General features: G+C 38.9%; 2 protein-coding genes across 3 annotated transcripts; both read right to left on the bottom strand.

The window, feature by feature from the left end:
• Window positions 1–2649: 2649 nt before the first annotated feature.
• On the bottom strand, window positions 2650–6188 carry LOC134665725 (uncharacterized). Of its 2 annotated transcripts, none has more exons than XM_063522698.1 (5): window positions 6076–6188; window positions 5289–5369; window positions 4433–4522; window positions 3532–3912; window positions 2650–2878 (listed from the first exon to the last, which is right to left on the bottom strand). In XM_063522698.1, the coding sequence occupies exons 2-5, from the start codon at window positions 5365–5367 to the stop codon at window positions 2730–2732; spliced, it is 699 nt and encodes a 232-aa protein (XP_063378768.1). In that variant the 5' UTR covers window positions 5368–5369; window positions 6076–6188; the 3' UTR covers window positions 2650–2729. The 2 variants fall into 2 exon arrangements, with proteins under 2 accessions (XP_063378768.1, XP_063378767.1); XM_063522697.1 differs by having other exon boundaries at window positions 4433–4516; window positions 5163–5369; window positions 6076–6143.
• Window positions 6189–8968: 2780 nt separating this feature from the next.
• Window positions 8969–14120, bottom strand: LOC134665729 (uncharacterized). The gene is made up of 5 exons (XM_063522703.1): window positions 13904–14120; window positions 12393–12538; window positions 11461–11623; window positions 10816–11009; window positions 8969–9039 (listed from the first exon to the last, which is right to left on the bottom strand). Exons 1-5 carry the CDS (start codon window positions 13947–13949, stop codon window positions 9010–9012), a joined length of 579 nt encoding a protein of 192 aa, XP_063378773.1. The 5' UTR covers window positions 13950–14120; the 3' UTR covers window positions 8969–9009.
• Between the last annotated feature and the right edge of the window lie 763 nt (window positions 14121–14883).

The raw sequence follows: 14883 nt of genomic DNA, 5'->3' as shown, positions 1-14883 counted from the left end.
CCACGCATTTCTGAGGTCAAAAGAAGTAAAAAATGTAATATGAGTTAAGGTCAATTCCGCCAAAAAAAATTTTTTTTGTTTTGTTTTTTTCACGTTTTTGAATGTATTTGTACTTAATAAATAAATGTTATTGGTAAAAAATTGATTTTTACATTTTTTTTCGTAAAACCCACTTTTTGCAAAGTATTACTTGTCACTTTTTGACATCTATCGATAAGGATATTTAGACTACGTCCCATAGCAGCAACATCACCATCAAAAAGGCCTTTTACACTATGTAACAATAAAAACTTGTTTTTTTTTTTTAATTAATAATATCTCTGAAACTAGGCGAATTTCAAAAAAGTTTATAGGACATTTTTGTCTCTAAATATGATCAGGAATACGCTGTTAAAATTATTCGGTTTACTCATGTTACACCGTGTATTATAATAGTCAGTAACACCTAAAAGTCTAGCTTGAGAAAGAATCGATATTGTCCTACGTCTCGTCTGTCTGGTACCTAAGATGAAAAGCAATTATTACGGTAGCTTCATTCAAATAAACCTTTTATTTCGATTGCGAACGAATCCATTCGAATGTTTGGATTTAATCGGAGCTAAAATCCCAAAACAATATGAGACACAATCAAACTTTTTGCCCTCTTTCAATAATAGACCGTGCGGGTCATAATTGAGGGTGTGCCACCTCAGGGATGTTGCGAATATCCGCATCCGCATTCGCGGAACATCCGCATTCGCGGAACATCCGCATTATTTTCAACATCCGCACCTGCATCCGCATCCGCATAAACCCGCATTGACCAAGTCGGTAACAGAAACGTATTGGCGGCGGCGCCGGCGGCGTAAGTCCTAGGTAATTTCGTCATTATATATAACGAAATCGTCTAGATCCCGAAAAGTCGGCCAAGTTACTGTTTATTGAATAAAACGCACCTATATTCTTGCTTAAATACTAAACGTTTCGTTTTATTTAAATAAAAAAATGCTAAAAATAATATATTTGACGTTTTTTAAGTACCAAATCTTGACATCGCATCCGCATCCGCATCCGCGGATGTCAAAAAATCTGCATCCGCAACATCCCTGTGTCACCTTGCCTCGATCGGAAATATTAGACTCGACATTGATACTTAGGCCAAGCGCGCACCACGACTTTTTGTCGCGCGATAATTTAGTCGCAGAAATGTAACGTATGTGTTTATATGGCAGTGCGCGCATATGCGACAAAAAAATCGCAGCGATTTTAAAATTGTGATTTGTCACATTTTTCCGCGACTGCTCGCGACGCGATTGTCGCCAAGTGAATTGCAGCATACGGAGTTGTATGGCCCCGCGCGCACTGCGATAATAAAATCGCACCCCGGACCTCAGTCGGCATTTCGCTCTCCAAGCGTCAACATATCGGAACCTGCTTCTCCAATGGAGTCACAAGATGAGACGCTAGATGTTGACCGTTTAATTATAGAAATAGAAGGAGATCACCTTTGTGGTATAAATACTCAAAGTCATACATCGATTGCATATTGTTTGACAACAAGCGACTGGTACGAAATCCATGTCGAGAATGAACAAATCGTCGACTTTTCATCGCAGTGCGCGCAGTGAATTTTCTGCGATAAATTACAGCGCGATTCTAAAATCGTGTCGCAAAAATTAAAATCGTGGTGCGCGCTGGGCCTTACACCATCTTATTTAAAATCGCGCCGCAAACCTCAATTAGCCAATAATCGTTTGTCTTTATCTGTCAGTTTAAGTTATGTATTTGTAAGAAAGGGATAAAACATAATTTAACTTAATCAGCACCTGAATCATGGTCGCATTTTTATCACTTGTCATGTCACATGTCACTTTTGCACTTACACACTTGTTAGAACGTGATAGGCATGGTGACAAATGATAAAGAGCCGACCATCTTAGCTCTTCAGGCACGTAAAGTTTTATGAATAAAGGGGTATATAAGTCAGGTGCCGCCTACAGTTCATGTCAGTCGCCATTAGATCCGAGATACAGTTTAGATAGAGTCCGATTCAGGTCACAAGAAAGACCCTCCTATGCTTAAAGAAGAGGTACACCGGTTTCTATTAAAGGTACACTAAGGTACACAGAAGGTACAATATATTTATAAATATTTCGTTGAAATTTGCCGAGGTCCATCCGCCATTCTGATGCTCACGGCAACGTACAGTCGGATATATCAGAGAGGCTCTGTAAGCTCTTGCGTATGTATAGTCGCCATCAGATATATCGGATCAGCCGAGGTGCTCAAAATATCTGAGCACGCAGATTGTGAGCACTTTGGCCGGTCCGATATATCTGATGGGGACTGTGTACACATACTCAACTTGCAGAAGGTCAATAGAGCAGGAGGAATGAAGATCTTCCTTTCTGTGTCTGAGCATAATATGTATGTATACATTACAAGAGTTCATGTGTTACCTTTCCAACAAGAAAATATTATATGCCGGTCTACTTCGTATTGCCCTTATATATTACTTACTGTGTGTGGAGTTCGGTTCCGACGAGTCTGTTCCGAGACTAATTTGTTAACTAGTACTAGGACATTTAGACAATAAAGTACACACTTGATTGAGCTTATTTTTTTTAGTTTAGTTGCTTTATTTCATTTTATATTCATGAAATAACACGATTTTTTTTCATCGTATTTTTTAATGTTTTACATGTTGACATCAAATTTTGACAGTAAATGTTACACGTCAATGATTCTTTTTAAGAGGTTCCTGTTTGAACAATATCTCCTTGTACGACCTGCATGGGTTGGTCTACTTTTCTAGCAAGTTTTTGCTCCTTCACTAGCTCTTCCAGCTTCACTTGCAGGTCTTCTTGTACGCTGTCTACTATTTCTTTGAGGTTTTTAGCTGAAACCGAATTAGTTGATTAACTTTGTTTACTACTTATTAAGCTTTTAATTATTCATCGGCCAACGTCATGTATAGGTAGACAACATCAGCGACAGTAAGTTATCTTACTGATTATTCAATATCTGGGGGACCAAGTTTTGCTCGGAAAACATATAAAAACTCAAAAGTGCGCGTTTTTCCATAGATAAGACCTAGAACCCCCTTATAGCAAATTTCATCTAAATCCTTAGAGCCGTTTTCGAGATCCCCAAAATTTATAAATGGAGCATTCCACGGGCTGTCCCGTACAAACGCATTTTATTTCCTGTGTTGCGACTTTTTTTTCGGCATTTAAAGTAGCCAATTATTTTTCTGCGCATAATTTTGACTATTTGTCATAGAAAAGGAAACTATTGTACCAGCAAATCTTCAGAAAATCGCGTTTGTACGGGACAAATGGTAGACAATTTCATGGAATGCTCCAAATATAAGTAGGTACACAAGAATTGCTCGAAAGGCATAAGACACAATAAGGCGGGCATGAATTTTAAATTTTGGTCATCTTGTCACAGTCGAATATTTTAACACTTTCAGTGCCAAAAGCCCTATTCCCACAAAAATAAACACATCTAGAGTGTCCTGTCCTTGGCAGTGAATATGTTACCCATTACCTGTCTTTTGATTAAACTCCTCAGCAATAAGTGATATCTTCTTTAAAGTTTCAACGTATTTTGCTAAACTGGAGGCCATATCATGGTTACTACTTGTATTAACAGCCACGTCTTCCGTTGGCACCTTTATTTTATGCTTAAACACATCACTGGTTACCACCGGCATTTTAGGCATCTTGAACTTTTTCTTGAATTCTTTCAATTCTCTGGGTGCTTCGATGTTTTCTGTTTCTTTGGATACTAGTTCTACGACATCTTTCAGTTGGAGTTCTGGAGCGATTGATTGCAAAGTCTCAATTTTAACTGGAGACTGGTATCGGACTGGTGAACCGTTGATGACCTCGACTGGCAACGCGTTGGTTAAACTGTTGAGAATACTACCTGTAAAAATATTTTCGATGAATCTTTATCCAGGGAGAATATTACAGATTTAACTACTTAAATATGAATAGTGGTGGACTTAGAAGAGTAGTTTTATAAATTAAATATTTTACAGATTATATTGAGACTCTTCTTCTTGCTAGCGTTGTCCCATTTTTGGCACGGCTCATGGGAGCCTGGGGTCCGTTTGACAACCAATCAAAGAATTCTACGCCAATTCTTTGGACTATTTGTCAAACGGCTCTAGTTTTTACGAAATCGATTGCCATCCGACCTTCCAACCCAGAGGGAAGGCCCTTATTGGGATTTCCGCACGTTGTTTTCCTTCACTGAAAAGAAACTACATAGTATAATATATATCAAATGATATTTCGTATATAAGTTCCGAATAACTCATTGGTACGAGCCAGGATTTGAACCCGCGACCTCCCGATCGAAAGTCTCACGCTCTTACACCTAGACTACCAGCGCTCTCCAGATTATATTGAGAAATTTCCATAAGGTATCCTTCCGTTCTCACCCACGATATTTATAGGTGTTTCCTGCTCATCTTTCCTCTTTTGGACTAATTTTCTTGTTAAATCGTCGAGGAATCTTGAACATACTGGACCTGCAATGAAATGCTGGTCAACATTTCATCAAAATGTATGTAGTACGAGTATAAAATCATTATTTGATACAGTCAAGGGAACGACAACAGCATAAGTAGCTACGATCCCACATTCGAAACTTTTATAGGTAAGTATAATTCAAATGTTGTAGAGTTTACTGAGAAAGGGTTGGTACAGTCAAAGAATTAGAAAAGTGACAATCGATATGAAAGTCGCTAGAAACCTCATACAATTTTCAATACTGTGACAAAGTAGGTATAATATTGGTAAGAAATTAAATTAATTGATTGCAACTAGCAGTTTTCACTATAATATGATGTCACATCAGATTTGTATCAGATTGAAGCCCTTGTGCTACTCACATAATATTTTTTTAAATATTGAAATGACGACTATTATGCTGCTTTTCCACTAAGGCGGATATGAGACGCGTGAGGAATCCACCGAATCTACCAAATATTTTCTTCAAGAAATGTGGACTGGAAATGCTATTGGATGAATCCTACACATATTCTCTCATGTCCGCATTTCCATGCAGCCTTACGCTTACGGAAGCCATTCTCATCCTTCTAATCATAATATTAACGCCTAATTTTGGGTACCATTTTAACAATTTGTTTAGCCAATTTTATTGCTGACCTGTATGTGTATACGTGGTATTATTTTCACCTTGCTTACTTGAAGGCTTGGTATATAGATATGTATACTTGGAAAGTCTAATTCGGCCATCAGACATGTTTTGAGTAGATATTACCAATTTCTAACCTTCAGATGTCCTCTTTTTACCACATCTCGGTTTTGTTGGAGCTTTCCTGTTTTTGGTTTTCCGATTCTTTCTATCCATGTCTGCAATAAAATTATACTTGATTTTTGAAATATTTTCAGCGTTAGTAATAACTTGTTTTAAAACTAAGTAAATGAACATTTGTAGCGGAAAAATTATTGATTTGACCAAATTCTAAAGGGTTGACTTTTAAGCTGTAGGACAAATTATTATTATTTAAATTAGAATGGAAGTAGGGGTGCAAGAAAACAATTATTTGTAACAGTTATTTGACTTTAAATTTTTTAACTCTGATTTGAACGTTTATTTTGGTGATTCGAATTCGAATTTGCGGCACTGGCGGTTGAGACTTTTGGGCCTTTGTCACCAGACACCAAAACCCTGATAAAGAAAATTTCCAGGAAGCTTGTGGGAGCATATTTGGCCTAAAAGTTCAGCTTAGCGGGGAAATACGGCCAGTGTCCTGGGGACTATGCCCCAGGTGACATTAGCTTTCGTCGAAAATTACTAACTACCACTTAATTAATGGCGCTGCAACCCAAAATGAGTCTTGGCCTCCAGTACGAGTAAACGCCATCGCCAGTTGTCTCGATCCTGCGCATTCCCCCACCAGTTGTCGGCTTGAAGATTGATTATGTAAATATTGTAATTATTTGAGGTGATACAATCATGATTATTAGTCTTCGTTTTATTTCAGTACAATAGACGCCATAAGACACGTAATTTATCTGGAGTTAATGAACTTATTGATACCATCAGATAACAAACCTTCGGATTGCAATACCAAACCAACGGGATGGTGTAGTTGACATTATAGTCGTGTGAAACTAAATTAATTTGAAGCGTTCAATAATACAATCGAATTAACTATAAAAAAATAACCAAAAATAATTAAAAATAAATACACTTAAAATTTACAAAACAATGACATGAAATTGACAGTGGCATGACAAGCACCACAGACTTTCCATAAACTGCCATAAACAGATTCAAACTTTTTTGATCGAATTAGGTCTGTCTACTTAGCATAGAGAAATAGGTATAGTCAGACCGTAAAAAGTCTGCAGCGATTTTGATAGCCCACGAAGGCCCACGCAGTGCAAGTGTCATTTTAAAGTCAAACTTCTATGAAATTATGACGTATACATAACACTTACACTGCGTGGGCTATCAAATCCGCTGCAGACTTTGTTTGGTGCGACTATATTTATTAAGGGCCAGCGGTGTGGTGTGTTAAAATAAAATAGGTATTAGGTATAAAATAAACGTATCGTCGTATCAAAGCATTAATCAAAGAGAATAGATACGGAGCTACATATATCTTAGGTCGTATTTTCGAACCCTCGTAGTTTCGGCGTTGATAATGCTAGGTTAGGATTTAGTACTAGAACCCTTTGTTCCATCCAGACAACCAAATTTGATAACTGGTGTGATGAATCAAAGTCCTTCGTACAATCAATTACCTTTATTTTACTCTAAGTTCTTACTTCAACACTTTCGACATTCTTAACTTAACAAGCAGTAAGCCTTCCTACTCATTGTTCTACCGGTTCAAGCGCCAGAGCGAGAATGCCCCTTCCATCCCATGGTAAGTTACATTTATACTTTTTCATCATTTGAATTGGCGGGTAGGAGAGAAGGGTCATTTTCGCGACTACCAACAGATTAATTAACAAATATTCGGGTAAACACAAATCACATTTCTAATCACTACCCACTGAATGCCATAAGTTTAACATAACTCACATAAAATAATTATAATTTATTCTTGAAATCTTATGAAATATCACACTGGTTTCTAATTCCATTTTCTTAACCGAATTTAGCTACTGGTTGTCTAGGGGGAAAGTATCTTCCGCGAAGAAAACTAGTTGTCTGAGTGGAATTGTTCTTCCACTTTCGTAACCGAGTGTGATAAGGTAGTTATCTAAGGGGAACGTACTTCCCGACATGGACTAAGATGTACTTGAACATAACCGAGAACCTTCGAGCAACACGGAAGGGAGGCGGCATTCGCACTATTTCCCCTCTGCCGAGGTACAAGATTAGTGCGTCAATTTAATCTAGCGCGGGTAATAAAACTAGTTGCACTTGGATTTTTCACTAGACCGAGTCCAGACGCGCGCGTGAACACTGCTGCACAAAAATGCCTGTTTGCTCGGTTTTTTGTTATAAAAAGAGGTCGGGGACGTCAAATTTACAAAAAGAAAGTGTTACATTTCAAATGTAATATTTTTTTACATATCATACGTTTAATTACATTTAAATACAATTATTATATTTTAGTCTCAAGTAATTGTTGGATTTATCGATTTTGCTCGCTCAGTACAAATTGCGGATCGGTCGAGCGACAAATCCGACTTCTCATCTCTCAGAATACAATGACATACTTCAACGGAAATGTGTTAGTGTGCGTGTTGTGACACTAGTCACTCGTCCGTACACAAAAAGAGATCGAGGTTTGCAAGATTTGTCTTTGACGTGTGTCATTTTGTATGTATTTGTGTCGTCATTACAGAGGGCCTACCGCGAACCACGTTCGACGTGTTGCCTCCCTGTCACACTTACGTATGAATTTACAAGTGCCATAGAGAGGCAACACGTCGAACGTGGTTCGCGGTAGGGCCTCTGATTGGATTTTGTATGTAAGTGTGTGAGAAGTGCCACTGTGTGCACCTTCCCCCCGCGAAAAATGGCAGAAAGATTTGTACGGTGAGATATCGCTTGGGCCCCTCCCTTCCGACGTGTCGGAAGCCGGTGTTGCTCGAAGCCGAGAACAAACCAAAACCTTCTTTTTTTTAAATTATGAATGGGCTTACTCATGGCCATAGACTAGCCGAGGCGTAGACGTGGCCTATACGTAGCTAAAGATACATGTGGCATAGTAGGAAGGAAGTAGCTAAATTCGGTTAAGAAAATGGAATTAGACTTCCACTCACATAACTGGTTATCCCCGCGGAAGAAATAGTGCGTCTAGTTAACCAGTTATCAAACTTGGTTGTCTAGGTGGACCAAAGGACTAGAACTAGTAGTCACTCGCTTGTGCGTGTAGAATCGCCATAAAATTTATTTTATGGCGATTTCGCCATTATGCGCACTGCCAAGGAATGGAATTCCTTGCCGGCGTCTATATTTCCGTGTTCTTATCACCCGGCAACCTTCAAATCAAGAGTGAACAGGCACCTTCTGGGCGAGCTCGCTCCATCGTAGGCCACGTCTACGCCTCGGCTAGTCTGTGGCCATCAGTAAGCCCATTCATAATAAAAAAAAATACATAGTGACGGTGAAAGTATCCAAATATACCGTAAGACACCTTTGTTGCTACAGAAATAAGAATGTGTTCCGATATATATATTTTGGCTACTCTGGTAAATGGTGCAACTTTTGGTGTATGATGCTTAGGAAAATATCTGATACCTACTCTGAACTGCTGGATCGATTTTGAAAACTACCCGCAAGACAACTCGCTTACACGTAAAAAAATCGCATTGAAATCGACCTATCCGTTGGAGAGCTACGACGCCACAGACAGACATACATTGTTGGTGTCAAATATATAACACGGATAACACCCTTTTTTCCGTCGGTGGTTAAATAAGAACAAAAACAACGGTTAAAATTTTTATTGTTGCAATTTTTGTGTCAACTTTAACAGGTAGTCTTTTTGTGGACCTGTCTCTAGTTTCGATCTCTGTCGTAGAATCACTCTGGATTGCTTGCCCGAATAGGTTTCTGTAACAATTAAGCATTAAAATCGTTTAAGAATATTGTTTTAGGTACAGCCTTCATTAATTTATTTTATCTAACAGGCAGACTGGTTCGATTTAATAAAGCAGTTTGAAATTTGAATAGGTCTTCCATCCTTTGACCTTGACTAATATTCATGACTGTTATACTATCCGCAAACCAAACTGACGACCGAGCCAACGTTCCAAAAATATATGTACACGCCTCTAAAACATTGTCAATAAGATGGGACTTAATCGACTAAAACTTACCTTTATTTATGGCCTGACGTTTCGAACGTGACGTTACGTTCGAAACGTCGAAGTTTTACGCGATTAAGTCCCGTGTTAGGGGTCATCCATTAATTACGTCACACGAATTTCTAGGTTTTTTGACCCCTCCCCCCTTCCTTGTCACACTTGGTCACATTTGGCAAATCCCTACCCCCCTAGTGTGACGTCACATTTTTTCTACGAAATCGCCAAATCGAATTAAGTAAGTACCTAAGTATTATTAATATTTTATCAAAATATTTTTGACGATATAAATATTAGTAATTTTATAACCCAAAACTGCTTAGGAAAGAAAATTAAACGAATAAAAACGATTGTCGTTTTAAAAACTCGTTATTTATATGTACAGCGAATAAAATAATTTAAATAAATTTTCGGTTACTGATGAACTTAAAGTGACGTCACAAAGTTTGTGTCTCCCCCCTCCCCCATGTCACAATATGTCACATTTTCTAGACCCCCTCCCTCCCCCTAAACGTGTGATGTAATTAATGGATGACCCCTTAGTTATAAAAGTATGAGAAAATCGTGTTAGTTTAAATCAATATACTGACAATAAGGTCGTGTAAATACATTTTTTGGAATTTTGGCTTGTAAAGATGTTTGTGAAGTCGACCGTATAATGGTTTACATCGATTACATCGCATTAAGGGCGGTCGAAATATTGTAATCAATCAATCATTAATCCCTGAATTTATTCGGTAAATGGGATAAAAATTAATTTTATTTGTCGCTCATTTATGCCCATCATCAGCGTGCAAAACATCTGCCATATTTTGGTAATAATATGTCTGATTGCTGGAATATAAATGTCATTGGAAAAATGACAAAAGCCTTTTGTGCCCGAAGTTACTGATATGTAGGAACGTTACCAAAATTGCGAAATTTTCACATAAAATTGAAGTACATATTATTATTTGCAAACTTCTTATATTTTTGCAAGGAGATCGAAGGGCCGAAGGCTGAAGGCCGTAGGCCCGCCGTAAGATTGTCAAGGCATTTTATTTATTTCCAAATGTCTAAGTTTCTGTACCTATTTACATTTCATATAATTAAATTAATTTGGCATAGAAGATAAAGTATAAAGTTGAATATCCCGTGGAGCGCCCTACATAGACACGTGTGCTGGTAACTAGTATAGGAGTTCCATACTACGGTAATTCTGGGGCGCTCCAGGGGATATAGAAGGAGAGAAAAAATATACGCGATTCGGAAAGAAAAAATATACGCGTTTTTTTCCAAATTGGACATTACCTTTATTAGACTAGACGTTTAAAGTTCTGGTCAAAGGCGTCCCCGCGGTCCCACTGTCTAGTGTAACAGCGGCCGTGGTTACCCCGTGGTTGCCTCTCTCTGTAGACTCCGGTACTCGTTTGTCTCCTGAATTGTCCCGTAGTATGGTCAGCCTATGATTTTCAGATTTTATTCCTATCAGCGATGATTCCACAGATTCTTCATTATACGAAGTAGAAGATAAGATGACACTTACAGCGCTCGTCAGAGGCGTCCGCCCGCTCCCAGTGTCTTGTTTAGCAACGGCCACCGTGGTAGCCACTGAGACTGCCGTAATCTCTGGTACTGGTTTGTCCTGTGGGACATGCGGTGTGGCTAGTTTGGCTTCGGGATTGTCCGTTTGTTTTGATGTGACGTTTAGACGATTGAGTGTTGCAGTTGTTTGGTTATCTGGAATTAGATATTAAGTTCATTGCTGAAGTACAATATTCTCTACAAAAAGCTCGGGTTTCTAACATGTTGTAAATAACTCTAGTTTTGACTTTATTTTATGAATTTGAAAAGCACAGTCAAGTCTTAAAGAGGACTCAAAGAACTCAAGTCTTAACCAACACCACAGTGTAAAAAGTAACAGTGGACCGATGCCTTTAATGTTTCTGACAATGCCGACACCGCATAAGAACACAGTAATGTCACAGACATTAACACAACTGCCCAAGACTTACACTTGACTTACCATAAGACACGCTAACCCCGTATAAGTAGTACCGAGCTACTAACAATGGGGATGTATGCAGCTCGGGAGCGCACGACCCACCCCTCGCGCCTCGATTGCCCTGTCTAGACGGCTTCGTCGAATGACTTTGTTTTATAGACTGTTCCAACACTATGGTTACTTTACCTTGAATAGTTAAGGTTTCATGGGCATCAAAGAACTCTTCCTGTTTCTCCGTCACTGGCAGAACCACGGAGCCCTCAGAACTGCTGGTAAGGTCGCCTGCGTTCGGATCCTGATCTAGATCAGGTTTGGGCCGTTTCTTCTTTAAGAGCTTTCGAGTTTTCACCTGAACATGTTTATAGATTGTAACTTGTGGTGTAAAATCTAAAGTATTATCTATATTTAATTCCATTGGCTTGCCTTATATGTTTAAAATACAACAATTTCGACATAATCATATGAATATGATTTTTCGCAGTTAAGTCAGAGGATTCAAACTTGAATCTTAAATATATAAATATATAAAGCTACTTTTTTTTCAAGTAGGCATATTACAATGCTGCGCATATGAATGATCAAGGTTCTTACAAACTCTGTTTTCCTAGGATAGCGGTGCCGTCGTATAGCGGCCGTCTTCTTTCAAAATTATACGGCTAAATATGCTCCCTACTTCAGCCGCCACAAATGCGGTCGCAAATACCGGTCCCGTATTGGCTTATACAGCCACGAGAGATGTTGTTCCTCGCTTACAGACGCTACATAATCTGTCAAGATGTTAAAGGCCCGATGTTACCCGATGAAAGTATTTTGTACGGAGACGGCCGCTATATGACGGCACCGCTATAAGTTTTTTTTAGCATTGGAAATAAGGTAAACAATCTTCAATCTCAATCAATGCGTCTTTTAATTGAAAACACGTTTTAAAACGCAAATATGTAACAATTATGAATCTAATACGATCATTTATATTATTTTGCTCTCATCAGTAATAGTGGATTTTTCAATTAAAAGGCATGTCAAGATCGTTTACCTTCGTTCTAATGATAAAAAGAACGAGCTATATCTTAGGAAACCAGAGCTTTAGAGGTAAAACAATAGTTATGTCTGTACTGCACCTCAGGAAGTGGATTGTCAGGTAGCTCATCCTTCTCCACCCCATGCACGTCCATCACCAAAGCCTGGTTCTTGAAGGGCTGATCATTGGACGATAAAGAAAGGTCCGAATCCGTTTCATTGAGCAGCTTGTCTTCGGAAGCGACCACTGTAAGAAGTATTTAGCCTAAATCAGGCGTGGCTCACTCCGCGATTTCGTCGCTTTGCTACAGGTAGCTAAAAGTCCATCTGTTCGACCCCAATTTTGGGGTTTGCCATAAGCCGCGCGTGGCTCTGTCGCCACCTAGCGGCCATATCTGTGCTGATCGTGACAGACGCGTTTTGTTAGAGTGAGTCTTCTGTACCTAGTACTATTATTTATTCTGTGCCTAAATACACAAGAACACCTCATTGGAGCGTATAAGAGCCACGTGAACTCCCCAATCGAAGTTACGATGTCATTTTAAAGCGACATGTCTAAATTACACGAAATTTTGCATGCACATTTACGTAACATAATTATATTTATATTTGGAACTATTAGTTTTCTTCTTCTTCTTTCTCGCGTAATCCCGGCATTTTGCCACGGCCCATGGGAGCCTGGGGTCCACAACTAATCCCAAGAATTGGCGCCTTAGGCACCAAACCAAAGCGACTGCCATCTGACCTTCCTAACCCAGGTAAACTAGGCCCTTATCGGGATTAGTCCGGTTTCCTTACGATGTTTCTCTTCATCGAAAAGCGATTGGCAAATATCAACTGATATTTCGTATATATTATGTTCCTCAAAAGTAATTGGTTCTAGCCGGGATTTGAACCTGCGACCGCCAGATTGAAAGTCAACACACTCTTACCTCTAGGCCACCAGCGCTTCGAATTTACCCCAATGTACTTTAATATAATCGAAAGAATATTCAATGAACTTAATCATCATCATTATCTCAGCCGAAAGACGTCCACTGCTGGACAAAGGCCACCACAAGGATCTCCACAACGAACGATCATTCACTGCCCTCAACCAAAGGTTTCCCTCGACTTTAACCAGATCGTCGGTCCATCTAGTCTGGGGCTTTCCCACGCTGCGTCGTACGTGGTCGCCACTCGAGAACCTTTTTGCCTTATCGGCTATTGGTTTTGCGAGTAATGTGGCCCGCCCACTGCCACGTAAGTCTGGCTATTCTCTGAGCTATGTCAGGCGTGGCTCACTCCGCGATTTCGTCGCTTTGCTACAGGTAGCTAAAAGTACATCCGTTCGACCCCAATTTTGGGGTTTGCCATAAGCCGCACGTGGCGCTGTCGCCACCAAGCGGCCATATCTGTGCTGATCGTGACAGACGCGTTTTGTTTGAGAGTGAGTCTTCTGTATCTAGTACTATTATTTATTCTGTGGCTATGTCGACAACTTTGATTCTTCTGCGGATCTCCACATTTCTGATTCGATCACGCAGGGAAACTCCGAGCATAGCTCGCTCCATTGCTCTTTGTAAACTAAACTTAATTTACCTAAGTATTAAATTTAATTGTATTTACTCACGTAAGCTTCTTGTTTTCATGTTATTTTTTTTAGTTTTTCTATTCATGGTGAAATGTTGTAAGTATATGGTATTGAAAGCACAAATATAAATCAGTTTATAAGCTGGAGTTGGGTTATGTTCTATTTAAATCATATTTTTCCTAATATTGTGAAAATAGAGACAGATATTGTGAATATTGATGAAATTATATGTCAAAACATTTTCGAATGACTTGTCATTTATGACATAATAAATTAAAATATTCATTGGTTAGTTGAAAAAAGTTTTTATTGTATCGGAAAAATGAGGTTATATCACTGAAATATGAAACCTATGGAAGTGAAACGTCAACGAAAAATGCGTGCCAGTGTGACGTCATCCGGCCGCATAAAATGGTGGTTTTAGTGCTGCCCAAAGGACTTTTACTGTTACTAGGTTTTATCGATACATCGATAACTTTGGAACGTTCTCGGCTCATTACCCGACTACGGCAACGCAAAAGGAGGGTTATGATTTTGACCGGTATGTATGTGGGTATGTATGTATGTATGTTCATTTGTTCCCTCAGAACTCCTAAAGTACGCATTATAATTTGACAAACGATATGTCATTCGAATCGTCTTAAGCGTCCGCTGGTTATAGGCTATATGACGTCACAAAAAAAGGAACACGGCGCCCTCTAGAGGTCATAAAGGGACGAACCAAAAAAATAAAAACATTTCAAATATATATATATTGTTAGCTTTTGCACCCGGCTTTGCTTACATGAACCCGATAAAACATTAATTTATCGGGTAGGTAATTCGAACTACGAATCTATAAGCGCTCTGAATTCTATCCGCGTATTACCCGATTAAGGCGATACAAGAAGGTTTTTGCAAAAGAAATTTGTTTGGCCACTATATACATGGTGTTTTTTAATGATCTGCAATATTTTATAAAGTGAATAGGTATAGAAGTCTAGATCAGCCAAAATGTAGGAAACAGTCCTACATTCCCT

This window comes from Cydia fagiglandana, chromosome 7, assembly GCF_963556715.1.
Source record: "Cydia fagiglandana chromosome 7, ilCydFagi1.1, whole genome shotgun sequence".
NCBI lineage: Eukaryota > Metazoa > Arthropoda > Insecta > Lepidoptera > Tortricidae > Cydia > Cydia fagiglandana.
The sequence above is the reverse complement of the archived record's forward strand: the minus strand, read 5'-3'. Positions and strand labels throughout refer to the sequence as shown.